General features: G+C 37.8%; 1 protein-coding gene across 6 annotated transcripts in view; it reads right to left on the bottom strand.

The window, feature by feature from the left end:
• Positions 1-27,465, bottom strand: part of PHIP (PHIP subunit of CUL4-Ring ligase complex) — a 113,445-nt gene that overhangs the window by 35,711 nt on the left and 50,269 nt on the right. For 5 of the 6 annotated variants that reach the window (XR_012586317.1, XM_074581325.1, XM_074581326.1 and 2 more), the window contains 5 exons: positions 17,749-17,877; positions 12,647-12,872; positions 9,552-9,689; positions 8,336-8,519; positions 7,524-7,647 (listed from right to left, as the gene is read on the bottom strand). Coding sequence is in view for 5 of the 6 variants with exons in the window: in XM_074581325.1 (XP_074437426.1) it covers positions 7,524-7,647; positions 8,336-8,519; positions 9,552-9,689; positions 12,647-12,872; positions 17,749-17,877 (801 nt within the window). In the remaining variant the exon portion in view is untranslated. The remainder of the gene's footprint in view (positions 1-7,523; positions 7,648-8,335; positions 8,520-9,551; positions 9,690-12,646; positions 12,873-17,748; positions 17,878-27,465) is intronic. The other variant, XM_074581327.1, reaches the window with a different exon arrangement.

The raw sequence follows: 27,465 nt of genomic DNA, 5'->3' as shown, positions 1-27,465 counted from the left end.
TGATCCACACAACTGCCTTACAGTTTTCACCAAAGCGCACAGGACCAACACAAACTGCTCTATGCTCTATTCAGTGTTTCTGTTCTGTCCAGTGAATTCAAGTTGGGGAAGCTACCATTGACAGCGCAGCTACCAGAGAAACTTCTAACGGGACTACTCGGCAATCAGCATTTTAACATTGCTCAAGACTTTTGAGACCAGAGGCATTCCTTCTTCTGGATTCAAACTGGCAGCATATACCAGATCTCCTCCAGCTGCTCTGACCTGACCCAGAACAGCTCTGAGACAACTAGTGGCTGAGCCCATCACACAGCCTTCTGGGGCTGCTCACTTCTCATCAAGTTCTCAAGATTCATTGCTCAAGCAGAGAGGTCACAAAAGCCAGCGTGAAAGCAACTTGCTTCTGCTACTGAATTGCGACTTTTTTTTTTTTTTTTTTTTTTAAATAAAGCCCATCAACCTCTTAGTATCATGAAACACAGTATGAAAAGGCACAGTCAACAGAATGGAATCACCTAAGCTCAATGAAAACAAACTAGTCAAGTATCCTTTACAATAATGAAGACAAATTTTGCAGAAGCTACATTACAGCCTGACTAGTGCTTATGTCTTCTCCATAGAAATAGAAGTCCTAAAAATTTACATCTCCATATTTATTCAGAGGTGAGAGGTGAGATTTCTCAAAAGGCTATTCTAAATACAGCTTTTCCCTATTATACTAGAACTACGGATCCTTGGAAAACTGAAGTGCTTTGCATTACTCTTTGGTTTTGGAAAAAAGTTCTTCTCTTTTTGGCAGTTCAAAGCTTAAGGAAAAGGACATCCCCTGCCCGCCTGATCATTCCTTCATAGAAGCAAAGAACATCACCATATAAATATTGGGCCATAGTGATGCCAACCAGTAACAAACTACTTTGGGAAGGATGCAATGCCCAAACAAGAAGGGGAAAAAAAACCCCCGAAGACAAAACCACAGGTAGTTATCCATAAGTAACACAATGACAGAATGATTGAAGTCAGAAGGGACCTCTGAATGTCACCTTGTCTCAAGCAGGGACCAGAAAGGGACCATGAGGTATACATCTTGCCAAAAAATGTATTTTAACATCACTCCCATACAACACAGCTTTGCCAAAATCTGATGAGAAGCTGCAGGTCAGGCAGATCTTTATTTATCTGGGGAAAGGGTGGGATTGAGTGTGAAGTTTTAACTAAAAATATAAAACATTACAAGCTTTTTCTGACAAAATGGAATCTATCACCAACATTTTCAACAATGACTGAGGAAACACAGCTAGATGGTCTTTCACCACTCCCACCACCCCCCAAAGTATATCCTAAAGAAAGAGCTTGAAATTGTACTGTCAATTTCAACTAACTCCCCAGTTCAAGAAAGACAAGGAATTACTGTAGAGAGTCCAGCAGAGGTCTACAAAGATGACCAAGGTACTGGAGTGTCTCTGTCATAAGGAAAGGCTGAGAGACCTGGGTCTGTTTGGCCTGGAAAAGAGAAGACTTGAGAGGGGATCTCATCAATGCTTATCAATATCTAAAGGGAGGTGTCAAGACAACGGGGTCATACTCTTTTCAGTGGTGCCCAGTGACAGGACAAGGCGCAACAGGCACAAACTGGAACACAGGAAATTCTGTCTGAACATAAGGAGCACTGAAACAGGCTGCCCAGAGAGGTGGTGGAATCTCCTTCACTGGAGATATTCAAAACCTGCCTGGACACATTCCTGTCCAGCCTGCTCTTGGTGAACCTGCTCTGGCAGGGGGGTTGGACTAGATGATGTCTGAAGGTTCCTTCCAACCCCTACCATTCTGTGATTCTGAATGTGAGGCATAGAAATAAAGCCAAGATTATCTGTGATTTGAGATTTTATCATCACTTTCTCTCTCTCAATACACTTTGATGAACAGTCATATATGCTGACAAGTACCTTGTATCATATCCAAGACTTACAGTCAATATCAGAGCAAATCTGTAGAAATTACAGCTGCCGTCTGAACAGTTTTTATACAAAATACAAATAATGGCACTTCCTGTATTTGAGAGGGACAGATACAAATGTGTCACCTGGACACTGCTGAGATTCTTTGTAACACCATTTGTGACAGACACAGCGGAAACTCAGTGGTGTCCCGACAACTCAGACCACTGTGTTTACTGTTCTTATGACCCTGACTCCACCAGGAAGCGCAGCTTTGCTACGCTTTCATATAGGGCTGCAGCAATTTTGGAAAGCTTTGGCTGTAGCGATTTCATAGTATTCCTTCACCAGCAGTATCTATTCTTCATCTGAAAATGGTTCCTCCTTCCTTAAGACAAGGAATTAGCCTCTAGTAGAAAGTTAAACAGGAGCAGGGCTATGTCCAGTATCAGAATCTCAACAGTAAACGAATGCTTACAGCCTCTTCAAGACTAAGAAAGCAGATTTTGGCTTTTTTGTCTGCCTGTGGTTTTCACAACATTACTTTTTAACTGTTATGCTGAAAAAAAAAATAATCTATTTCTCAATTAGCCTACATAACTGTTTTCACTCTTGACTAGATACGCTATTTAAATTCTTCAACCTAACATTTATCTCTGAACTTAAATTTGCCCTTATTGAATTTCGGTTCCTATTATCTGGAAATTTTTTTTTTGCATCACTGAGGTCATTAATAAGTACCTTTGTCCACGTTAAACATTCCTCAATGAGCATGAGCTCTCTCCAGATGATAAATATAACAAATCCCCCAAGCTGTTAGTACATAAAACAATTTCACAGAATGGCTGAGGTTGGAAGGGATCTCTGGAGGTCATCTTGTCCAACTCCCCTGCTCAAACACAGCCACCTACAGCCAGTTGCCCAGGACCATGTCCAGAGAGCTTCTGAGCATCTCCAAGGTTGGAGACTCCACAGCTCTTCTGAGCAGCCTGTGCAAGTGCTCAGTCACCCCCATAGCTAAATGTTTCCTTATGTTCAGGCAAAACCTCTTTCGTTTTAGCAGTCTGTGCTTACTGCCTCTTATCCTGTCATTTTTCTCTTTGGTTAAAAAGCATCTTTCCATATTCTCCTCAAGTCTGGATCAGTGCTTGTCATTAATTTCTTATACGAATGTGTTGTGGTAAGAGTAAGATCTAAGTAGTGAGAAATGTTCCAAAAAGCAGTGAAAATAACGGACACTAAGCACTAAGTGCTAGTCTCATGGGTTTCAGATTTTCCTCATTATCTTGCTGATTTACCTGGAAGTAGTGTTTAAATAACGTGTAAGTGGAAAAATTACTACTTTTGAGGAAACACAACTAAGCTACCTTCAGCAAAACACCACACACATTTCTCCTCACTGGTTTCTGTTAGTTTACAATACAGTCATTTGCACCTCTAATAACAGAGGCCTATGCTTACTTTTGTCCATCCATAACAATCTCCAATCTTAATTCTTTGCCACTTATCATTTCCACTTAATGGTAATTAGCTATATTTCCATTTTTGTTTTGTTTTACTAGGACACACACCACATCAACCCTCTAGCATACCCAAATTTCATGCTCTTTCATATTTATTAAAATGCTCTCTAATCCCAGTGGTTAAATAAACTAATACTCTCATTAACTGGACTGGGAACATTTACCTAAACATGCTATTTATCTCACTTCTCATCTTTGGCACGCTCCTGAAAAAAAAAAAAAAAACAAAAAAACCACAAACCAAAAAACAATTCCATTTTGAAAATGAAAAAATGCCAATGTCACATTCTATCCTCTGTCATTACGGGTTTTGTTTTGTTTGTTTTGGTTTTTCAAGTGGTTTTGTTCAATAATAATCAGAGAAAATCCTATTCCTCACCAATGACTTTGAAAGTCAAAGGGAATTCTTGATACGATATGCAGATCAGTGATGCTAAATACTATTCAGGTCAAAATACCCAAGCTTTTACGTTCTCCCACACAACTCCAGTAGTCCCTCAAACAATCACGTACAAACACTTCTCAGTATGACCTGTGTCAAAGAAACATGGGCTTTCTCACTTTAAATATCAGAATGATTATGTGACTTCCATCGAAGTTGCAGATATTGTCAAAGAAGAAAGACTGAGCTATAATTCTGTAGTACTTTTAACACATCCTGTAATGACCCTGGACTAAAAATTAGTAATGGGACTTTGGAATCTCCTCAAAAAGTAATTACAGCTTCTCTGCGTTTTTCCTTACTGACCTACACTTTAGCTTGTAATCTGAAATGCTAACATTTGTTCCTGCCCTCCTTTTCTTTTTACTTCTGTATTTTTGACTAAGTCAGAAGGGAACCAGAAGAAAATATTATTTGACCATTATTATATGAACAGAACCAATAAATTTCAAAAGTTGATATAAAAATTATTATTTCCTACTGGTATGAATACCACTCAAATTACATATGAGGACAATGTTTTAATACAAGCCCTGTTTACTCCATTCCAAGACCAGCTGACAGTACTGTAGAATGACACACTTTTTAGAATTCTCAATGCTGTAATTCTTAGGTCTGTATATTACTAGAAGATGATTTTTCCCCTGCATTTTGTTTGAGATGTTCCCCATCTCCTCTAGACCATAAACTCTCTCATTAAACCCTTAAGAATTCACTACGCAACACAAAAGGACTGTAGTCTTGCAACACTACTGTAGTATCAATTACAAGGTAGCAGTATCAAAACCTACTGCATGCACTCAGGGAAAAGCAACGTTTACACCGTACTTTCCAGTTCTGCCTTTAACCTAACACAGCTTGTATTTAAAGCCACACAGTCACTGTAAAGGACTGCAACAGAAGAGCTGCTATAATTAAGTTACTGATTCCTATTAAAAAAAAAAAAAACCCTAAAAATATCACACAACAGTGTTTGGAGTGCAGTTGATCTCGCTTCTCGTCCCAGGTGTTTGTTTGATTTTATTAGGGACACTACAGAAGATGACAATTCCAATTCACCATTCTTATTCTTCTGATACTGAGCAAAAGTGTTGCTCATACCAACCATAAGGAACAACAAGAATCACTAAAATCTGAGCAGTTCATTTACTTGGGAGACTCAATCACTTGGGATCAAGCACCCTTTCTTCTTCCAAATTTGCTTATTTAAAAGCCCATTTGATACCTACTCATTTCTGAATCCCTCAGAGATTTATCTCAAGGGATTTGAATTAGTGTATTTCTCAACAACCCAAGTCCTCCAAAAATAAACACGTTTAATCAAAAATAAACTATGGAAGAATATGAGTTTTTTGTCCCAAGATGGCACAAAAAAGTGTCCTGTAAGGTTTAAGAGGGATTTATTTAAATGTTCTGAAAGTGTTACTGAATTCCACAATAACGTCTATATGGAAAATTTACTGGAATACTCAACTACAGAGACCACAACTGTCTGCTTTTTGCTGTATTTTCTCAGGACAAAGGTGGGAAGCAACTAAAGGATTTACCAACTTATCTCTTCCTCACATTCTGGGCATCAGAATCCAGATCACAGACGCTCTAGGGACCCAGATAAATGAAGGGCACATTCTTCTCTGAGTAAATATATGAAACAGAAGAAAGGTTTTCCTAAGCTAGCTTTTCCTCAGAAGGATTTTATGGGCATAAAGTCAACAATGAAAATATGGAGCTCAAAAGGATCCAGTGCTACCTTTAAAGTTCGAAGACTAAAAAATTTCTCCTATGAGAAAAGATTTTCCAAGACATCCGTATTAAGTTTCTTTGAAACAAAGATGTAGTAAAAATAATTACTGAAACCAAAATGCTGGACCAACTGGCCTACTCTGCTATTTTTATGTCTTAGTGATATTTTAGGAAAACTGTAACCCAATTAGAAATTTATGGGTAAGTTGTGAGAAATTTACATTATCAGAAAGGATCTTTTGACTAGACTGTAGCTGAAGAAAAAAAACACCAAACCCTTGAGCAGTGCAGTCGCTTAATTAAACTAGAAGTCTATAATTCAGCACCAGAATACATCCCCTCAAGACAAGAAATAACTGTTAAAATCTGTATTTATGAGGCCCATTTTCTATTATTCCTAAGAGAAAAACAGGAGTTACCACTACTTCTAATGTCTTGATATTTCATTAATGAGCCGTGCCATGGCCACCTCCAAAACTGTAAGTGGCATAGAGCTTCTTCCCTCTATGTACAAAAAACGGAGATATACTGAAAAAAATATTTGTTTGCTTTATCTTGGGCAAACACACTTAATGTTGGTGACTACAGAATTGAAATTAGCGTATCAGTCCCATTTCTTAAGACAGCAATGCACACAATTTTAATACAAGAAAGAAACTGAAGAAACATTTAAGAAATTTGATAAAGAAACTGAAAACGATTAGGAGACTGTTTGGGGGTGGGGGAGCGTTTACCTCACTTCTTTTGAAAGCTTTACTTTGGTCAAGTATGAAAAAAAGAACCAAAACCAAACACTCAAATTTAGTATCAAGTAGAAACTCGTCCATCTCAAATTTATCTTTCTATCGCCTATAGGACATCCCTTCCTCCCCAAGAAAGTGAATAATAAACAGCATAGGCATTAAGTATGGTACTCTGATAAAGCATATACTTGGTTCTTAATATTTCATTTCTTCATTTTTCCACCTTGAACTCCATAAATGTTTTTACTTTTCAATGGACAATTTGCAGGCGTTCCTGAAGGCCTGTATTATACTAAGCTTTTGGTTAAAGGTGAAATAGTCTCATCTAGAATAAGGGTACTACAAAACCCAAAGCATGGGTTCTCCTTTACAGTTGCTTAAAATTTACTTCCTTTATTACAAAATATAACTCGTTATTTAGCTAGAAAAGCATAGATAAGCATGTGAGATACATAGATAAAATAATTTCTAACAAACAAAACAAAGTGATTTTTGTAAACATATACTTCCGTCACATTTTCTTACCAGTATAAAGGCTTAAGATGAAATATTTTTGTAAGTTATACGAAAACGTCAAGTGAGTTATCACAATTTCTTTTTCAATACAACCCATTCCCTTCTATTTCATCTATCCTATTTTCCTCTTTTCTGAAAAAAGCACTCCAGCTCTAGCAAAAAACATGACTTCGAAATAGCCCATAAAAAAACCTCACTATGATTATCAGGGTACCATGACAGAAATACCCAATTCTGTATTTGGAGACATATTTAAATGTGCTAAGGTTAATAACTATGACTTGCATTTTAATCGAACCTTTCCACAGAACACTATGTCAAACAGCAGACAACAGTAGCGGGATGTATTGATTAATAGTGACAGACTCCCTACAGCAAATCATGTCCCTAACGCCAGATTCGCAGGGCTTCTCACTTAGGGGGTTCTAAAAGCAATCCCCGTTGTTTACTAAGAACACAGTGAAACACCAGTAGAGACATGCTTCCTCATTCTGGGGAGGTAAACAAATTCCTGTACCCCTGTTTTTTAAATTTAAAACTGAGAAGAGTAAATTTATGTGGCCTAACACATTGAGTTAAATTTCATGCTTCCTACTATGATAAGGTACAAGTGAATATTTACCTTAGAGAAAGTAGGTATTTTGTTTTCTCTTTGAATGTGACTTGTTACGTGTTTTCTTTTCTCTTCTGATCGATAGACCCTTACTTCTTCTTCTCCCTTTGCTGTTCTCCATTCTTCCTGCCTACTGAAAAAAGAAAATTGAGACATTAATTTTAAAGCAAAATACTACAACTGAGAGGATCTATTCCAAATCAAGGAATAAGTGTTCGACATTTATAACATTCTTTGAACAGTAGTTCTCTCTTTACAGTGAGAATACGGCTTCAAAGTTACCCTTTCTGAACAAAGTAGGCTTTCAATCTTATTTCCGAAAGCTAGAGCAGCTTATGTTTGATTGTGGCAAGTAGGGTGGCTATTGACACAAGTATTCATCACAAGAGTTAATTACTGGATGAAATAAAGTTCCAGTTTGGAAATCAAAATTCACCTCCTGCACCTAATGGATTAGGTCAGCATCCCAGCCGTAAAATACCATATAATGGCAGGAACAAATGGAGTTAAAACATACTGCAATCTTACGCTACAAGTCAGAAAACACTGAGGCAGCTAGACTCCATTGCATGTACAAGTTAAATTACTCCGCCATTTGTGAAATGGTCAATTTTTATTCACAATACTTGTATAATTTCAAGACTTTTTAAGTGATATGCAAACAACAACTGATTTCAAACTGAAACTGATTTTGTAAGAAATGTGAGATCACAGAATAGATAAATACCATAACAGTTCTATGACAATGTGAATTCCGAAACTGTTCCAATTTAATTAAGTACACTGAACTAAAATTCACCGCAAACTTGGCGTATGTTTACCTGGCCACACCAGAAGACAGTTCAGGCACTACAACTCTTCGACTCCAAGCCACAAGGTCCCGCTCAGTGGCTATTTCACTCCTTGGTGCGTTGCTATGCATCTGACGCACACCTTCAATTTGTCCGCTGCGTCTTAATCCTATATTTGGTGGTGAATGTACTTCTGAGGTAGAACTTACAGATCCTAAAAAGTCAAAAAGTTATAGTTGTACTTGATCTCAAATTCTAAGGGAAGCATTTAAAAAGAAAAACTCAAAATGAAAGGTAAAAAAAGAATTTTACTTAATCTATTACTTCAAGAGAAATCAAATATCAACTGAATATAATTATTTCAGCAATTTCTTAGTCACCACAACACACCCACTTAAACAGCTACTGGGCTGCAGTACTCTGTTTAAAACTTCACACTGAAAAGGAGCATACGTATCAACAATCTCAAGTGAAGCAAATGTTTAATTAGTTTGCTTTTCTTCAAAAATGCTTTTGAAAACCTTTATGAGAAGGTGACTATTGCACTCTAGATCCGTATTCTAAAACAGTAAGCTATCTCACTGAATCAGTGTATTCCTTAAACAGTCTTCTACCTTCAAAAAAAATGAAGCCACAATACTGGAAATTATTAGGAATCCAAGCTGTAACATTTACAGACAAGAAATTGAAATGATCAAAAGATAAAAAAACCCAAAACAAAACCACATGCACAAGATCCTCCAAACACCTATACTGTAGCAAAATTTCAACATTTTTCCACATCTTTCCATACACTAGCTATTCTTACATTCCCAGGTGGATTGCCAACCATGGTAAGTGCTGAAAACTACCATGTAATCTGGTGCGAGACACTGAAACATGGAACAGCTGTACTGAGAAACAAGCAGCTCCTTCCTTCTTTTCTCCCTGTTTCCCTATTTGAGACAATTCAGATTTCAATCAAGTGGATGGCCAATTCTAGATTAAACAGTAGCGTAGTTATTTCTAAAGGAACACAGTTGCTGCAAGTTCCTTCAGTGAGCAGACGACTTTACAAAGATAAATTTGTAATGTTAAGAATACTGAGATTTTGCAGAAAGGTAAAAAAAGATGGGAAAACTTTATTATTCTCTATGGCTCTGTACCTCCTTTCTAATAGTTCAACAAAATTTACAAGTTATTTAAGTTTTCCAACTCTCAGCTGCTTCAATAGAAAAGCCACAATACCAATCCCCCCGTAATCTACCTCTGCTTATCCGGCTGGTACTGCTGGTTCCTGCCTCCCCAGAGCGTCTCTGGTCCTGCTCTTGCTGAAGTCTCTGAATCATGCTATCCAACGGACTAACTTCTTGATTTGCTTGTTGACTAAGAACTTGATTCAATCCTGTGAAGTAAAATACACAAGAAAACAACACACAAATGTTGATTTGAAGAACCAAATGTTTCAAACAGCTCATCTAAGTTTTAGCTTTGAAACTTACAAGTACAGCATATAATCATATGTGCAAGTTTGGGCTAATCCATATTTTTTAACAGCCATTTTTTAAACAGGACAACTTTTTTCTTAATATATTGAGAGCATTATATTTTCTACAGCAGGGTCAAGATGATCACATGACACTCCTAATAAAAGTTTAAATTTGATCAAGTGCCAGCAAGCCACAGAAACTTAATACAACTGCTGTTTGTCAGCTCAGGCAATGTAAATTGTTCAAATGCTTGCTCAGCCTGCCCCAAGTGCATTATAAAACACTTTAGTATAAGCTTCAAGGAAGAACTACATAAAGAAGGTCTAACTGAATTAGAAAAGAATTATCTATACTAGAGAATACCAAGCAGTAAAAATGCTTGATTGAGCTCCACATAGGCATAAAGATGACACAGGTTAGGTAATACTAATTTTCTTTGGTATGTGAAACAACCTCCTTTTGGGTAGGTCTCTTGAATAAAAGGCAGAAATACTTCTCACGGTATTATCACCTTGTAATCACTTCTGCTTCTGTGCAGCAAGCAAAATACACAGTACATGAGCATAAACAGCACAAAACCTCTTTTCATACTCACAATGGTCACAAAAAAATTAGAGGGGTATGGAGAAAAAAAAACACAAGGGTTACAGTACTGATTGGAAAAAGAAGTCAGACACCTCCACAGGGGACAGTCAGATTGTGGAGCAGAGTGGTGGGAAGCTCTGGTCAAGAGAAGCAGAACTTGCAAAACTTTGCAATGTTAAGAGAAACAAGCTACAGAAATTATTTTCCCAGCATGATTCCAAAGAGATATCATAATATAAACTGCACTTTTCAAGATCAAAGACAAGATATTACAGTAATTGTGCTATGAAATGAAGAGCTTTGATTATGTGGCTACACAGAAGCAGCTATCTCTTAACAGATGACGATATGCAGAAAGAACATAAATATTTAAGATGCTGCTCTCAGAGTTTCAAGGTTACTGTAGTTGAAGTCAACCTCCCTAAAGCAGCAGAAGCTTGGAATCATGGAATGAGCTCTGGTGTAACCACAGCTGGATGTTTTCTGACTCATATAGCGAGACAGTCAGATTTAATTGGTGATCTCATGAGCAAACGCACTACCTACTGAAAACAATGGGAAATGCTACTAATGACCTAAGAATGATCCTAAATAAGGAAACTGCTACGTAAACAAAATGAATGTTTTTATATATCTAGCTTGTGAGTTTTTGCCTCTGCAAGTAACAGCAAGTTTTTTTAAAAAAATGCAACAATAAAGACACTGGTATATATTTGATTTTTTCAAAACATCGGTTTAAAGAAGCTTCACATACATCTACGCAGTAAATCAAGCATGACTATTTAAATTCACCCTACTCTTACAAGCCACTGCAGAAAACTTAAGAAGAAATAAACTGTCAGTGCTCTGAGGGAAAATCATCAAATCCCACAATAAAGTTTCAGAAAGAAATGGAGCTTCCTTAGTGGAAGGAACATATAAAATACATGAACATAGTTTAGCTCAGCATAAGACTGCACATATTGTTGCTAAACTGTAAGAGGTTGAAAAATGTCTTCTGTCTCTCCCAAATCCCTCTGGCTGGCTGTCAGCCTACCATTAAACAAAATGCTATGGACGTCATCTTCCTGCCATGCAGCCACACCATTAAATTTAATACTGTTGGGTCTGTATGCAGAGTCCAACTTGTTTCAAGATATTATACTGGAGAACGTTCCCAGGACGTTTTCAAATTTGAAGAACTTCAGAATGTCACGGATCCATGCTGTAACTGTAACAACCAAGTAAAACTGCATCCTTCCTTGGAAATCAAATTTAGCTTGAAAGCCACTAGCTAAAACATCAGAGATAAAACATGGTATATATTGACCAGAAAGGATTCTTTTTCCTTCTTACAGGTGGTTCTCAGGCAGCATTTCTTCCTCTAATTTTGGAGGAAATATGGAAATGCTCCTTAAAAAAATACTAGAAGTATTCAGTGGCTTGTAATCCTCAGGTCTACAAATGAGGATAGAAGAGATCTTTTGGTAACAACACTGTCAGTTAACCTTCCTGGGATGTCTGACACACCACAGGTTTAAGTATGGTGTACATTTAAGCCACTATTTACAGGCACAGTCAGTTTTCCCCTATCTTCTAGAGTATCCAAATACTTAACAATGCTTATCTTAAAAACATTTAAAGCTACTTTCACCAGTCACTGTTTGCTCATTCATACTAATATGGAACTAGTGACAGGTAACAAGTAGGCATAATTTTTACATCCTCACCCATGCGAGCCACATTTAAGCAGTTTCCATCAGCCAGCCAGTGGCCCAAAATACGCACATTCATCCCATGTTGTGTGCATGGAGGATACAGCTTTCTAGGAACTTCCTAGATTTTCTATCCTCATCAAGTCTTCAGAGTTCTCTAACCAAACCAAAGCTTCATGTAAAGAGGAAGAGGATTTTGCATGTTTCAGGGGTCCCCTCATCCTTCTCTTCTTGGAGGCATTACCTGTTCCAACTGATCTGTGGAAGATCAGTCTATTTCCTAGGTTTTCTGAAATTGGAAACCTTACCCCAAAGAGGTCAACTGAAAGCTCACTCAGCATCATACACTGTTCCAATAATGAAATGAGCTCCAACCTACCTGGCATTGTACCATCAACTAGTACTGACTTAATCGATGATGATACTGTAAGTGAAACTGTCACAAGCAATCAGTGCCAAAAACACTGCAATTCCTCCACGCTACGTGAACAACTATGCCCAGAAATGAAGAAGAAAGAAAGTGAAAGGGAAAGTGTAGAACACCTGCGGATAACTAGATAGGCTACTGTGTACTGAATTGAAGTTTTCCATACCTGAAGATGTCACTCCCATCTGAGGAATAAGCTGTTCCTCCCTGCAGTTCTCACGACCAGGAACTAGCCTCTGATACCTTGCAGGATGAGGGTTGCCATCCACATCAACCAAAAATGGGGGAGGCATAAGGTGTGGAGCCTGCTGTGTCTGTTCATCCAGGACAAAGTTGTTGGCATCACGGATAAGGGGCCGATAATCACTATGAAAGAACATCTGATCTGCTATCTGTAAACAAAGTCATTTTGTAATTTTTTTAAAGAACCTATTAAAAAAAAGCATACAGAAGATAACTGCCGAAAGTATTTTTAACAGTGTTACTCGTGGTCACTTTTGCAAAAACAAGGTTATAAGCTGATCTGTTTATCTCTGCTTAAAAGGGAAAACGTAATGACTCCATGATTATTTGTTTTTTCCCAGTACTCCTTTTCTAGATTATAGTCCAAGGAGAATAAAGCACATGTTTGAGGGTGGGGAGCATTTAAAGAACAGAGGAATGGGGCCGGATTTAACTACTGGAAGACATTTGACAGAACGCAGCACGGACATATTAAATAGGTTACAAATTTTCTTCTATACTCTGAATATACATTCTGATAATGAAAACTGTGTCACAGATTTATGAGCTATGGTGTAGGAAGAAGAGGAATAGGAAAATATTTATCACATCACGTCTTTGCCAAATATTTTAACACCAGCAGCCAAACATATGTACTCTTATTATAGTGCTAGATACGTGAAAAAGTTCCAGTAGATAAAATAAAGCTAACGTAAAGCTGAATTCTTCAAGCTCAAAGTTTTCTTTTTTATTTCAGTCCACCTGCTCATAATTTATTCTAGATGACTTTCCACAGACACTCAAGACTAAGGAATTCTTTTGTCCAAATAGTATGTAAAAAGGCTTATGCTCCATCCCTTGCTGGCACATGCATCTCAGTATCGTGCAATCAGAAAGATACTGAACCACAAGGACAAAAGAGAAAGAGAACAGTAGCCAAGCTGACGCTTATACTACACATCCCAACATTACCTACTGGCAAGCAAACCCCTTGGCAGCTCATGTACTCAGTTTAAATTTGAACAAGTAAAAATAAAACCACAAAATCATCGTTCACGCAAATTAGATTTCCAGTGCAGCATAAAAATGATTAATAGAGATCTCCAAAAAAATCTTGTCTTAGGTGTTAAAGACAGACAGGTATTTGAGCACGAACAGAGGAATGTCCAAGTTGTTGTAGAATATACCCTGGTTTCCGAAGAGCATGCTCTATCATGACCAATCCATAACATAGTTTCCAGTAACTTGTTACGTGGAAGTCAGTAAGGCAGAGGTTGTAGCATCTACTCAGAGATCTGGTCTCCTAGTGACAAAGTTTTGTCCTGGACATGAGAAGACCAGGAAGGAAAGACAACGACAAGCATCTGTCAATTACAGCATCAGGAAGTGCCTACACGTATCCACATGAGGTGGATAAAAAAGAAATAATAATAAAAAAAAATCAGAGGAATCATGGGATCTGGACCCCACAAGTGTTCAGAAAAGTAACAACAGGAAGAAAATCGAAAAGATGCATGGAAAGATGCAATGGAAAAGAATTTACTTCAGGGATTATAAAGGTTACCCTTACAGACCACATACCAACAAGGTGACATTCCGCTGCAGTAACAAGCCCTGACTAGATGAAATCTTGTTGCCAGATTCTCTGTTAACTTAACAGAGCCTGAATGAGAAAGATACGAGTATTTTCACGTGCCTGCCTGACAGAATCAAGGCCTGCCTAACAACTTTGTTCCTTCAGCTCAAATAGCTCAATATGATAAAGATACAGGTTCCTCTAGATGGACTTAAGATTTTACCTAGAATCACAATAGCAGAGTACCCAGTACTTTCACCTAGTGTAAATTCTCCTATTAAGTACTTCCCGCACTAAGAAAGAAGAGATTCCAATGGCATGATCATACAGCCTTTGAGTTCTAATGTGCTGTGAGATTTGGCCATACAGTGTTGTCTGCATCACAGGTTTTGTAAGCAAAGGGAAGATCTGAAAATCCTTCCTTAGATTCAGTGACCTCTAGCAGAATAGCCTCTGGTGCAAGATCATGAGGGACTTCTTTGCAATTACATTTCTCTGTACTCTGTACTGCAACCAAGTATGGTAGCGTAAACAACAATTTTCTACTCCACGAGATAAGAATGGTATTCATGGAGAACCGAAGCTCAAACCAGCTCTCAGGTAGAACACTGGAATGTCCCTACCAGGACCTGGGGCAACAATCTTATCCTCAGCTACTCCAAGTCCTGACAAAAATCAGATAAGTTAGATGTTTTAGAGAATCTTAAAAATGGCTATGTTCAGCAGACAACCAGTTAAAAGTATTAACCATCAGACCTATTTCTTAATACACTATCAGAGATCAAATTAATGACAAAAAGAAGACACTACACCACCATCAGGACGATATGAGTCCTCTGTACCTATGGCTTCACAAACCCAGCTTGGGTTTGAGCACGAACGCTTTCCACAAGGTCTGAGCTCTACAAGTACACTCTCCTTCAGTAACTACACTACATACCCAGAAAGCTCAGTTTCTCCAAATGGGCACACCTACGGAAACACAGAGATTTTCCCCACTACTGCACCAATCCACCACATGGGAGTTGTCAACTTGCAATGGAGAACTGTGGTTTGGGCAGTCTACAGAACAAAAAGCCTTAGAAAGCTCAGAGATCTAGTCTAATCTAAGATTTAAAATCAACTGAAAGGTATCTTCTTTAGGCATTCCTGGACAAGTTTCCACCTAAGCAAGAATTTCTGAAGTGCGCATGCCCTGTTGATCGTGAGCTCAGCTCATCTCTGATGATCTTCACACACTCAGAAATCTCAGCAGAGATTGACTCAAGGTTCCCTTAATTTGAACAACAAAGGAGCAACAACAAGCAGCAAATGGTATTCTTCTTTTCCCCCACTATAGCTAACACTGTTCTCAGCTATAATCATCATCCTGAGGACAACTCACAAATGAAGGAATACAAGACAGGTTATCAAACTCCTTTCTTCTGTAACAATCATTCCCCAAGATGGATGGAAACCACTTCAAAAAAAACGCAGCTCCTATCAGAGCACATTCTCACAAGATGACTAAAAAAACCCCAAGAGTCTGGAGGTGAGGGTGTGGGTAAGTAGTGGGGAAGGGCAGGACAGAAAAAAGCACACCGGATCTCCAACATCTACCTGTTTGTAGTTACATTTTTCCAGAAATCAGGTCAGACAAAAATAAAGAGGAGATGGAACCAGACAAGAAAGAGATCAGAAACTTCCAAGCTGAGTCTTCTAGGAATTGAAGACTGTGATTAAAGAGGTAAAAATGTAAGTCTTATTTGCTCCCATTTCTTCTATGGTCAAGAATGCCAAGGTTACCATTGGCACAGTAACAGCTGGCAAGGATCATTTTACATCACCCAATAAGAGAAAAGTTTTAAACATAATCTTTTCTCAGAGACTGCAGCAAAAGCCCCAGGAGAACAAAGGCTCTGTAGAACTCAAGAAGTGAAAAGCAATTGTTTTCATTCTTCAGACAGATCTACTCCCTCACAAGGTAAATTCTCAAATGGCAGTGTAAAGAAAACTCCTGGTCTATCACAGCAAAGACAAAAAGGCTCATTTCCAATGTTTCCAAGTAGCAGAGAACTACACTTCCAAAATGACTGGAGAGCAAAATAAACCTGGAACAATCAACGGACATGGTGAGAAAAACGTTTCTATTACAACAGGCTTTAAAGTTTGGAAGAGTAAGAACTCTGAAAGACAAAGACCTTGAAAATGACCTGATCATCCTGGTTTTCCTTGTTTGTGGTGTCCCTGCACATTTGTTTTCTTTGGAATGGAAGGGGGAAATGCACAGCTAGTAAAAGCTGAGAGATAGCAACAGCAGCCAAGCACTGACTAGTTGAAATTATAGTTGAGAGACAATGAAGGAAAAAAAAAAAATCCCCAATGTGCAAATGCTGCTGTAACTAGCATCAAAGTAAGAGCTGGAAGACTACAGAAAGAAATGCAGTGGCTTACAAGGCAAACATTAAAATTCCTTTTGCTCTCCCTCCTTCAGTCCCCCTCTGTGTTGCTGTTTGCCAACTTGCTTTCAAGGCCAGCCTGAGTCCAAAAATCCAAAGCAGGAGGCAAGATCCAGAAGTCAGCACTTCAACAACCTTCAAGTATCAGCTACCAGAAGCAGAGATGAAAATCATGGAGCAGATATGTCTGCTTAAGTCTTAGAATGAGAAGAGACACATCTCATCTCTTCCACGATTGGTAAAAGAAGAACTAGGACCTAGAACTAGAACCTCTCCAAACCAGATAGCCTTTATGGTTCATAGGGCATGTTCATCCACGGAGGAAAAAAACAAACCAACACCGCATATCTTTGAAGTCATGAGGGTCTGTGGCAAGACACCCACACTTAGAATACACAATGTAGACTATGACATTAGAATAAAGATGTAATATTTTAATCACACAGTAACAGTGGAACATTGCTGTGTAAGCACCAAGGCATCCACGACAGAACTTCATTAGCAGACATAAAATTGTATCACTAGAACATATAGTATATTTATTGTAAATAACTGTCTCCCAGGCTACGTAATGTTCAAATACAGACAGCAGGAATTAGTTGTATTATACCCCACACCACCACCACCTTTTTTGGTCCTAGTTAGGAACCAGAAAAAATATTTAAGGCAAAATGTTTAACGATTATCAATTCCATTGCAGTTTATGCACTTTATCCATGTGGATCCATTAGTAGACACTTGCAGCCTCGTCACTTAAGAGAGCAGACAGTGACTGGGCCATTTTTTTAAATGCCTTTCTTTTTTTCTTTTAAATTATTTTTAACTTCCCATGTAAACAGTAGCTTAGTAGCATGTTTCCATAGTTTAAAAAGAGACAGTGAAAGAAAGCTCAATGTCAACAACAGGAATCTGAAACATCCCATATTAATGGCTCAAAATTGTTTTGACCCTCTTGAAATAAAGCTCTGAAGAAAAGCTTGCACGAATGCATTCAACACAGACAAACATTTTGATATTCATCTTGCACTGTACCTTGTCATATTTGCTACTGGAACCAAAGCCAAAAATCAGAAGGTGACCGTGAGAATCAGTACATGCAAAATGCTGTCCATCAGGAGAGCACTTGCAGTCAAAAACTGCACCGTGTCCTTGTCCTTCAATCTGAAATACATCAACATACAAAATAATTAAGTTACCAGAAATAAATAATTTTTAATTACGATTCTCAAAACTGTGGTGCTGATGTTGAAACTTATAAAATCTGTAAGACAGTATATTGCTAGATGGAAGTTACTTTAAAACATAGTTTAGTTTTTAGCTAGTCACTTTTCAGTGAATTTTGTAATAATGCTCATGAAAGATGCCAAATTGATAGTAGTAGAAACTGACAGATTTATCCACAAAGCAGGCACAGCATAGGAAGTGAAAATAAAAGCTTCCCCTTGAACGTCCTGCTAATGAGCCTAACCAGAGAGCTGGGTCCAGTTCAGGGCTTTTAGTCACTACACCCTTTCGATCCTTTGCCTTTCCGCTAAGCTAACCCAGTAGCATTGGCTGCTGCTGCGGTGTTTCAGAACACCTGCCTGCTGGAAAACACGCTGACATAGACAACCCACATTACACAACTTAGCAACTGCCTGTCTCTGTCATTCCTACTCCTAATGTATTGGAGTGGGGGAGGTGTAGATTTGTGTAAAAACTCCACTTTTTAAAGGAGAACTGCAAAGATTTTAAAAAAGGAATTTTTACCTGATACTCATTTTCTGTTTTCCAGTTCCATTAAGCCAGAACAAATGGGTTTTTGTTTTTCCCTGCAACCTGTCAATCAAGCAGAGGTGACCAATCACCACTCTGAATTTTCATGTCTTCAGCACCTCTTCCGAAAGCCCCTTTCTATTCTTCCCCAGCAAAGCACTTTTGCATTTTCTTTTAAGAGACACCAAACAAAATTCTTTCCCTAACTGTGTCAGGCCTATATACTACCCGAAAAAAAACCCAGTGGTATTCAGCCTGCAGGCAGTAACACTATGCACTTCTGTAGCACCTTCCGGAGGCGTCAGCATTGTTTTAAAAAGTTAAGGAAACAAGCCTCGAAAAAACCTGTCAGGTAGGTACTGTTCTCACTAGCTCACAGGCTGAGACAAAGGCAAGAAGTCTAAATCTTTTGCCCAGGGTCTTAGCACACATCCATGCACCCCTGCACATCCCCCCAAGCGGCAGAGGCTGCTACACCTATTACCAGTGCTTCCAGGTACTTGATAAAGGTCTTACTACAAGTACTTTCCATAAAAGTCAAATGAGTTTCTGGATTAGCAAAAGAGGAACATAAACCAATGCAAGTTTTATGTTCTCTTTTCCTCGTTCCAGAAGAAATGAACAGAAGTATCCTACAGAAAGGGATGGAAAATAGAAACAGAGCTTCAAGCGCGTGACACTAATATCACAACGCCTAGGAATGCAGAAATTAATTTACACTAAGCAAGACGCAACAACCAAGGCAGAGTTACAGCTTTCTGCTGCTTTTTGTCTGTAGAAAGCTCACTGTAATAAAGGGAGACAGTTCCGGGAGGTAGGTGGAAAGGGGAAGGAATTTCAGCGCGAGAATAAGCTTTGCAGATGTATTGTAAAAGCCTGGAAAAGCAGTAGTTTTACATAGAGATTTCTGTTCCCTTTGCCTTCCTCCAACGAAGAAAACATCAAAGTATCAAGCTTCCTAACATTCAAGTCCTTCGTAAATAGAATCTCAGGATTCTCCTAGAGCCTAAGATTAGAAGATTTTTTGTTTCACAAGGAAGACAAGGCATGTTCTGGGAAGAGCTATTTGCTAGCCATGGTGAGGAGAAAAATAAGCAATAGAAGGAAAAAAAAAAATCAGACTATTAAGATGATGGGTTTTTTTTAATCCTTCCCAGCAAGAAATGATTTGGATGGACCATTTTCAAGAAACTCCTGGGAATCAGAGTGTGTGTTGGAAGACATTCCCTTCTTATGTAAAGGAAAAGAATAGTGATCTACTATTCAGTGATTAATACAGTGCAAATAGTTTTACTCTACATGTGGCCAGAATCTGGTTTAAAAAGTGCTTTTGGAAAGGACAACAGTAAAACCTTTTAGTACAACCCCTCAAGTCTGACGTACATTTACTTGGAAATAAAGATCCTTAATATTGTAGGAACAAAAATTACTGTTGCGGATAAGCTTCCAAGATATAATTATTATTACGAATTAAAGAGCAAAGCCTGCCACAATGTGCTACTCAGCAGATTTATTTTATTTTAAAACAAAAATATTTTGGGATTAATAAATGACACTTTACAATGGAATTTCTTCAATAATAAAGCTAACACAGCGCAGCTGGTCATCTGGAACAGAAACTAAACATTATGTTGCAAAAGCGGAAGCTGTAGTAAATCAGTGAAGCTGTAACTTCAGCAAGCTAGGTAAAAGACTTCAGCAAGAAGGAAGCTGCTTTCCCCACTCCACCCCTTTTGAATCAAAGATGCAAGAACTAAATGAATATTGTATCCCAAAGAAGACAGAACTGTTTATTCTGTCTGAAACCTTCACCTGTTGAATAAAAGGATATGAATGGCAAAAGGAAGAGATCGCTCACAAGAACAGAAAAAGCACCGGTCAATAAGAGGCATCCCAACAGAGGGCTGCCAAGAGGGAACACGTTGAGACACTGCTGGTAGCAAAAACCAAGTAGCAAGGACCCTTCGGCCACAATCAGGGAAGAACCAGTGATGCTATACAACTAGGACTAATTTAAGATTACATATAGTCTCAAATCCAAGAATTAAGCCCGTATTTTCACTAGCAAGGGAAGAGATGGACATTGGTACATCACGAAGGGAGGAAGGAATGTTGATGAAATAGAGAATGAAAAAGGGAAGTTATTCGTTTCCTCTCAGTTTTTAAGAGCTTACTATTCTCCCCCAAATGAGGGAGAACAGAGCTGTGAAACTGGTACACAAAGGAACATATCTTAGATCCATAAAAATAATTTGTTGTGTGAAAACAGAGTAGTACCACCTACAGAGAGCGCGAGCTCAATAATAAGCCTGAGCTGTTATACAGTCTGAAAGACTTAAAACCTAGTTTTTAAGACAAGTAAAAGACATGAGGGAAAATGAAAATTAATCAAGAGTAAAGAGTACCAGATAAACTTACCAGACTTTCTTCATTAAAATAACTGCTTTTTTATATCAAGAAAATATAATTCCTTCAACCTAGCTAGATTTTACAGCCATGATGTGGCACCGAAAACTTAATTCCAATGGAAAAGACTGCAATTAGTAGGAGAAATGCAGAGTAGGTAAACTTGCTAAGGAAAGGATAACAGTTATTGGTTTTGGAAAGACACACAGAGCTAAAAGGATGTTATCAGTGGAGTTCCTCGAGCCAGGCTTTTCTGTTAGTGACTACAGAAAAAAAAAAAAGAGCCTGTTCATGAAATGAACATTAGGAAATTATCCACAGAGAACAGATTTGGGATGCAGCACAAATGGTATCAACTAGAGCAATTAAAAGCCAACAGGACAAAATGCAATAGGCCATGAAGACAGTAAGATTATTAGAAATAACTTACTAAACATACTGCCAGAAAAAATAACAGCACTCAAGTCTACACACAATAACGCTATGCACTTCTATCACGCCTTCCAACACAAGTCAACAGCACTGTTTAAAAAGTCAGTGAACTAAGTCTCTACTAGCCTGAGGTAGACAGTGTTCTCTCCCGTCCTTCACAGTAAGTGACCGAGGCAGTTAGTTGGAAACACAGGCAGAAAGATCACTGTGTATTCGCTGTAATGCGTCACATATAATGCAGCAACAGAAATAAAACTATGCTCCTAAAATATACCAGAAGCCTATCCAGAAGAGAAAGTGCATACGTACTAGACAAATAGACAACGATAAGAATAAACTCTTCCAAAGCAACACACATAATAATTTTTGCTTCCCATTTTCAAGGTGAATAAATTTTAAGTGGAATAGCTACATGGTTCCACTATCATGATAATGAAAAATCTAAGAGCTCAGCTTCTTCACTTGGACACTAAGGAAAGAGGACTATTTTGTACGCCTATACAAAAAGACCTTTAGCAGGAAGAGAACTACTCTACTTAAATGCATTGGAACAAATGAAAATTAGTTACAAGCAACATTCAAACTTGAAAACTGAAATTTAGTTTCTAACGATCACAACAATGGTATGCTAGAACAACTTTCTAAAACCAGCAAAAAAGCAAAGTTAACTAGTTGTTATTAAAACATATAACCTTTTTCATAAGTGATGAAACTACATCATAGCTGCTTGAGTCAAATCAGTCTCCAAGTATTCTGAAGCTCCTTTGCAGGTTTGTGTTCTCCTTTGCTTTAAGGAAAAATCTCTGATCACAGCATGCTTCCATGGTAAGCTAAAAAATATCTATGGACTTTCTGCAAAGTTAGTGGTTGCTGCAGATTTGGAGAATCGGAAAGAACACTTAATTTTTAAGCCAGTTTAAAAAAAATAAAAATAATCAAAGTCAACAGGGCTTCTGTGCTGCTTCCAGAAGGCAAGCAACAAAGGATCAAATGGTAGGAAGAGGGCAAGAAGTAATTAAATTAAGAGTAAGATGTTTACTAAAGATGTTTCTATCTTCCTACCACCCAAGTCAGTTACCCATTCAGGAATGAGGTGTATTTGTCTCAAAAGATAAACTTATCAATGAAAAGATCTGGCAGATCACCCACTCTACGGATGCCTGAAGTTATATAAAGGCATATACATACAGAAAGTATTTACAACGTCTTTTTTATTTTTGTTAAAGAAAATTTTTCTTAATAAACATCCTGCAAACTCAGTATTGGCTTCTACTTGGAGTACTAGAGCATTATGCTGGCTTTGCTTTTCAGGATCTGCTCTTCAGGATGTGCTTTTACATATATTCAAATGTGGAAGCTCTCAAAAATATTTTAGTAGGATTACACACTGGCTGAATGAAAAATAAAGCATCTATAATCTTAAGTCATTCTGTATTTCAGATGACTAGAAAACCTGATCTAAAAATACAATCCCATATAATCCTAGCAAAACTGGAAGTCTCTTTAGACTTTATGAAGTCCACAACATAAGAACGAACGTTTTTTAAATCTCTAGTTAACACTGGAGATTACAGTACATTGTCTATATAAGCAAGCAATATGCCTTTTGGACATTAGTCCAACAAATCACCTCATGTGGCAGAAAATCCACGTACAGAGCATTCTGCTGAGCTGTCCTAGATGGAATCTGATCTTCCATGCTTGTTCTTCTGACAGGGACACCAATTTTTTGCTATGTCGTTTACAATAAAACTAATCAAGTAGTTGCCAACAAAGATCTAGGTAGGCCACGCAGGCTTACTGATTAACAAAAAGGAAACAAAGTTGTAAGCAATATGATAATGCTGTTAGGGCTTCAGAGTTTACCAGTTTGCACTGAAAGTTGAAGTAGCATTAGAAAGTAAGGAACAACATCGCACAGATCAGACCTCAGAAGATGGGGCAGGAACAACATTAAGATACCCACACATAAGGAGGCACAGCATAGGAACTGCCTGTAATGAAGTGTCCACTCAAAGCTAAAAAAATAAAGGACAGAGTCAACAACCAGCTCTCTGAAGGAGCGGGAGCACACAGAAAAATCCAATTGCAACTTAGGAGGCCTCTGCTTGATTGACAATTTGCAGGAAGAAACCCTTTTGACCTGAATTAGTTGATGCCATAACACTGACAGTAAATTCTAAGCAAAACAAGGATTAAACTGTACTAAAACATTCAAACAGTCATTAACACGGGATACGTGTGTCCAAATTCACAAAAATTAGAGATCATCGCCATTATGAAATACATTACTATTATCACCTCCATGGGGGTTCCCCAATTTTTCTCACCGATTTATATAAAAACGTTAAGACATGTGGGAAGCGGGCAGATAGACTGGGGGGAAAGGGAAAACAACCAACACACGACTGCATCCAGATGGTCTGATTCTTCAACCGTAGCGCAGACTCTCTGTTAACTTCAAGTAGGGTCAAAATTACACCCTCTACAATTTCCATTCTAGAAATCTGGAAAATTCTTATGGGCTGCTTGAACTTGACATTTTTATGGTCAAGTTTTATATATGACTATTTCAGTTACTGCTTATGCGAATAGCTTCAAATAAATCTACAATATATCCAAAGCTTACAAAGCTAGAAAAGTGGTTCTATTAAAAACTTTCAAAAAGATACATTAAGTGTCAGAAAGTTGGGAAAAACGTGTAAGCTTGAAAAAGGATCATGCAATGCAACTACTATACATCCTATTAAAGTAATTAAGGACCCACTTGGAAAGAAATGCATGGAACCAGGAATAGTACCAGACAACTTTGCATTAATTAGACAACCAGCTAGCTACAGACTTGGGGACAAAAAAACCGTAAGACATCAGCTTCGGAGATCTTATCCTTACTTCTTAATGTCTATGTGGCCAGAACTCTCATCCTTAACATCAACAGATGGATTTGTTTTGGTTTGGGTTTTTTTTTTTTTTTTAAATAAAAAACCATTTATCTGCATTTACACAGATTAACTAGCATCTGGCTATGAAAAGGCATATATTCACCATGGTAACATAGTGAATGGAAAGCAAAACCAATATGAAATGCATCCACTTGCTTCAAGCTTTCCCACTGGATACGTGACAGTACACATTTTCAATTTCAAAAACAAGCTTAAGGTTTTAAATACAACTATTGCTTTGTCGTAACATATAACACTACATTTCCTGTTTCATTAAGACACTATTTGAAATAGCAGCAGCACTTTAGAACTATACAGCTATAATCATCACATAACGAGAAGCGGGTGGCCTTATAAGGCATGTTAGTATCTGCTTGCTGATTCTACTACTGCCTTTGAAAACAAATGGAATCAAATGAAATAAAGGAGTTTCAGAGATCACCTTCAAAACAAGCATATCAAATCCATTTTTTGTTTCCTCAGCCCAAGGCTTCTCAAGAAAGAAGCCACCTGAAAAAGAAAATGAAGGACCAAAAAGAGTCCCATTTTTTTTCTTTACTATAGCACAGTCATAAGAGCTTGGGTCTAAGCTTTGAGACTGGTCAGGAAATCAAAGGACCTAAAAATAAATTTGTGAGTATTCACAAAGAAGGTCTATTCTTTTGAGTACATGAAAGCATTACATGCTTCACTGCCTCAAAAGTTAGAAAATAGCCTAATGAAAGCTACTGCAGCACACCAATAAATAAATAAGGTTTTAATGAGCAGCCCTGCATCATCATGTCCTTCCAACACACCTTTTCTTCTACCTAACTGTTCTAGTGGTAACTGTTAGAAATAAGGTCATGACCTTATTCGAAATAAGGTTCTGACCAGCTTCCTCAAGTACAGCTCTGCATTTTTATATTTCAGATAACAAGCACTGTCAAACATCAAACATCAAATATGAGACTTCATTAGAGAAGCCAACCCAAGCTTCTGGTCAACTTGTTAAGACAGTGTAAGACATTAAATGCTGCACAAAAGTAGTCATAACCCAAACAATTCTATAGCTAAAAAGTTCACAGTTTCATTAACATTTTTAACCTGCTGCAAGACTGTAAGCTTTTCTGGGTGGGGTTTTTTTTTTGTTTTTGGTGTTTTGTTTTTGTTTTTTCTTTCAAAGATTATCAACTTCTGCAGTACTTTCCTAACTGAGACCAAGAACATAAACAAAAGATCAGCCTACAGGTTTGTTAGCTCCACTGCTAAAGTAGTTTATCCCTTTTGGTACTGCATGTTCCACAACAGTTTAAGTACTTCAAAAATTTTTCAGTACCAAGAACTTTAGAGTTGCTGTTCCCCATTGATGTACCTGATAAGGGGAACGATTACACTTAAGTTTTGATGTGGCAATACAAAGCAGAGTCAAAATAACTTTATCTTGCTGAAAGGATCCATAACTATTTACATAAGGTCCCAGTAAGATGTCCTTTAATCTCTGAACTCCAAGAGCGAAAAAGTTTTGTCCCCGTTTTTCTTCTAGCTGTCACAAATTTTCTTTTGAAGAAAAAAGAAAAAAACGAAACAGAACTCTGTTTACGTAGTTAAATCCACACTTTATTCTAAGATCTCAAGTAATTTGCTTCTCAGCTGACAATTTTAAAAGAAATTGGACAAAATTGCGTATCTGAGCAGCCTGATCTAGTTGAAGATGACCCTGCTTACTGCAGGGGGGTTGGACTGATGACCTTTAAAGATCCCTTCCAACCCAACACATTCTACGATTAGTAAACTGATATAAAATTGCAACCGCAAAAACTTTAACTTAGTAGAAAATTGGCACTTTTCAATTCAGCTGCTTACACTGTACCTGTTTTAATGTTTGGGTTTTGATACAGATGGAAGAATCCATGCTCATGACACTAGCCAAATCTCTGAATAAGTTATTTAATATTTTGTGAAATAAACAAAGAAGTGTTCAAGTCCTTACTTTGTTTAAAGAATGTTCATATTTAAGGTCTAAATTTCATCACCAGTTGCTAATTAATAAGCATAATGGAAAGAACACATGCAAGACACAAGCTTCCTAGTTCTGGATACAATGCCTATTTACATAAAATGTAAGTAATGTATTTTACATGAAAGTGTGGGACTATTCATCATAAGCTTCCAACAGAAAAGTACCTAGAATGAAAGCAAACATCTTGGATTCTGGTACAGAGTTCTAGATAAAGATATAAAGATAAAGTTTAAAAAAAAAAAAAATCACATTTTTTTCCTACATCTGTAGGATGCCTCATCCTCCCTTACAGCAGCTACACTTATCAGACACATTGTTGTCATTCTAGGTCTCAACAGAGAGGCATGTCTTAGCCCCAGGATCAGAGTTTTTCAAAAACAGCCAAGAAATGCAACTGTACCCTTTATCTTCAACGTTGATGCAACAGGATGGTCAGCCTCCCCCTCAGGCTTTGCAATTTTGAAGTTGGGTATGGTTTTGTTTTTTTTTTTCCTGATGGTTTCCATAAAAGCAGGACAGAGGGCATAAGAATGATAAACACCAATTCAACCAGTAACTGATACACTGCCAATAAGAAATCATCCACTGCTTCTGAAGTACCAGTCTGGTTTCCAGGGCAAGCAACATTTACTCAGTGACACAGAAGAGAACAATGGTGTTTCTGAGAGAGAGTAAAGCTTTTCTTTCAAAAATGTATCAGAGTTATTTGCCATTTCAAAGGAAGACGAAGGTGGGAGAAGGGGAGAACAGGTCTGGCGAGGAATTTTTTTTTTTCCTTCCTCCTCAAAAAGAATCAGATGGTTGCTTCAAGTCACTGGTTTACAGAGATCAAGTTGTAAAGCATTTCTGAAATATACTCATGGTATTCTATATGCTCTGATGAAGTGTGCTTTAGCATTTAGAAAAAGACTCATCATCAAATTTGCAACAGCTGGAGATGTATAGGGTGACCATTAGGTGTCAAAGGCTGAGGTGGCTTAGCCGTTCAGCAAGTCCGATAAAGTCACAAACGTAGGAGGATTTTGAAGTATTAGGATCTGTGAATTTAATACAACATCATAAAAACATTCTTTTTGTATCAGTATTTCAAAGCATTCGTCAGAATGAAAAAGGACTAAGGCCACCTTTGCACTGAGTTTAAAGTGGGCTCCAGAACTACAACCCCCCCACAGCACGTTGCAAAGAACACCCTAATACATGACAGGGTTCAAA

Source organism: Larus michahellis, chromosome 3, assembly GCF_964199755.1.
Source record: "Larus michahellis chromosome 3, bLarMic1.1, whole genome shotgun sequence".
NCBI classification, from domain to species: Eukaryota; Metazoa; Chordata; class Aves; order Charadriiformes; family Laridae; genus Larus; species Larus michahellis.
The sequence above is the reverse complement of the archived record's forward strand: the minus strand, read 5'-3'. Positions and strand labels throughout refer to the sequence as shown.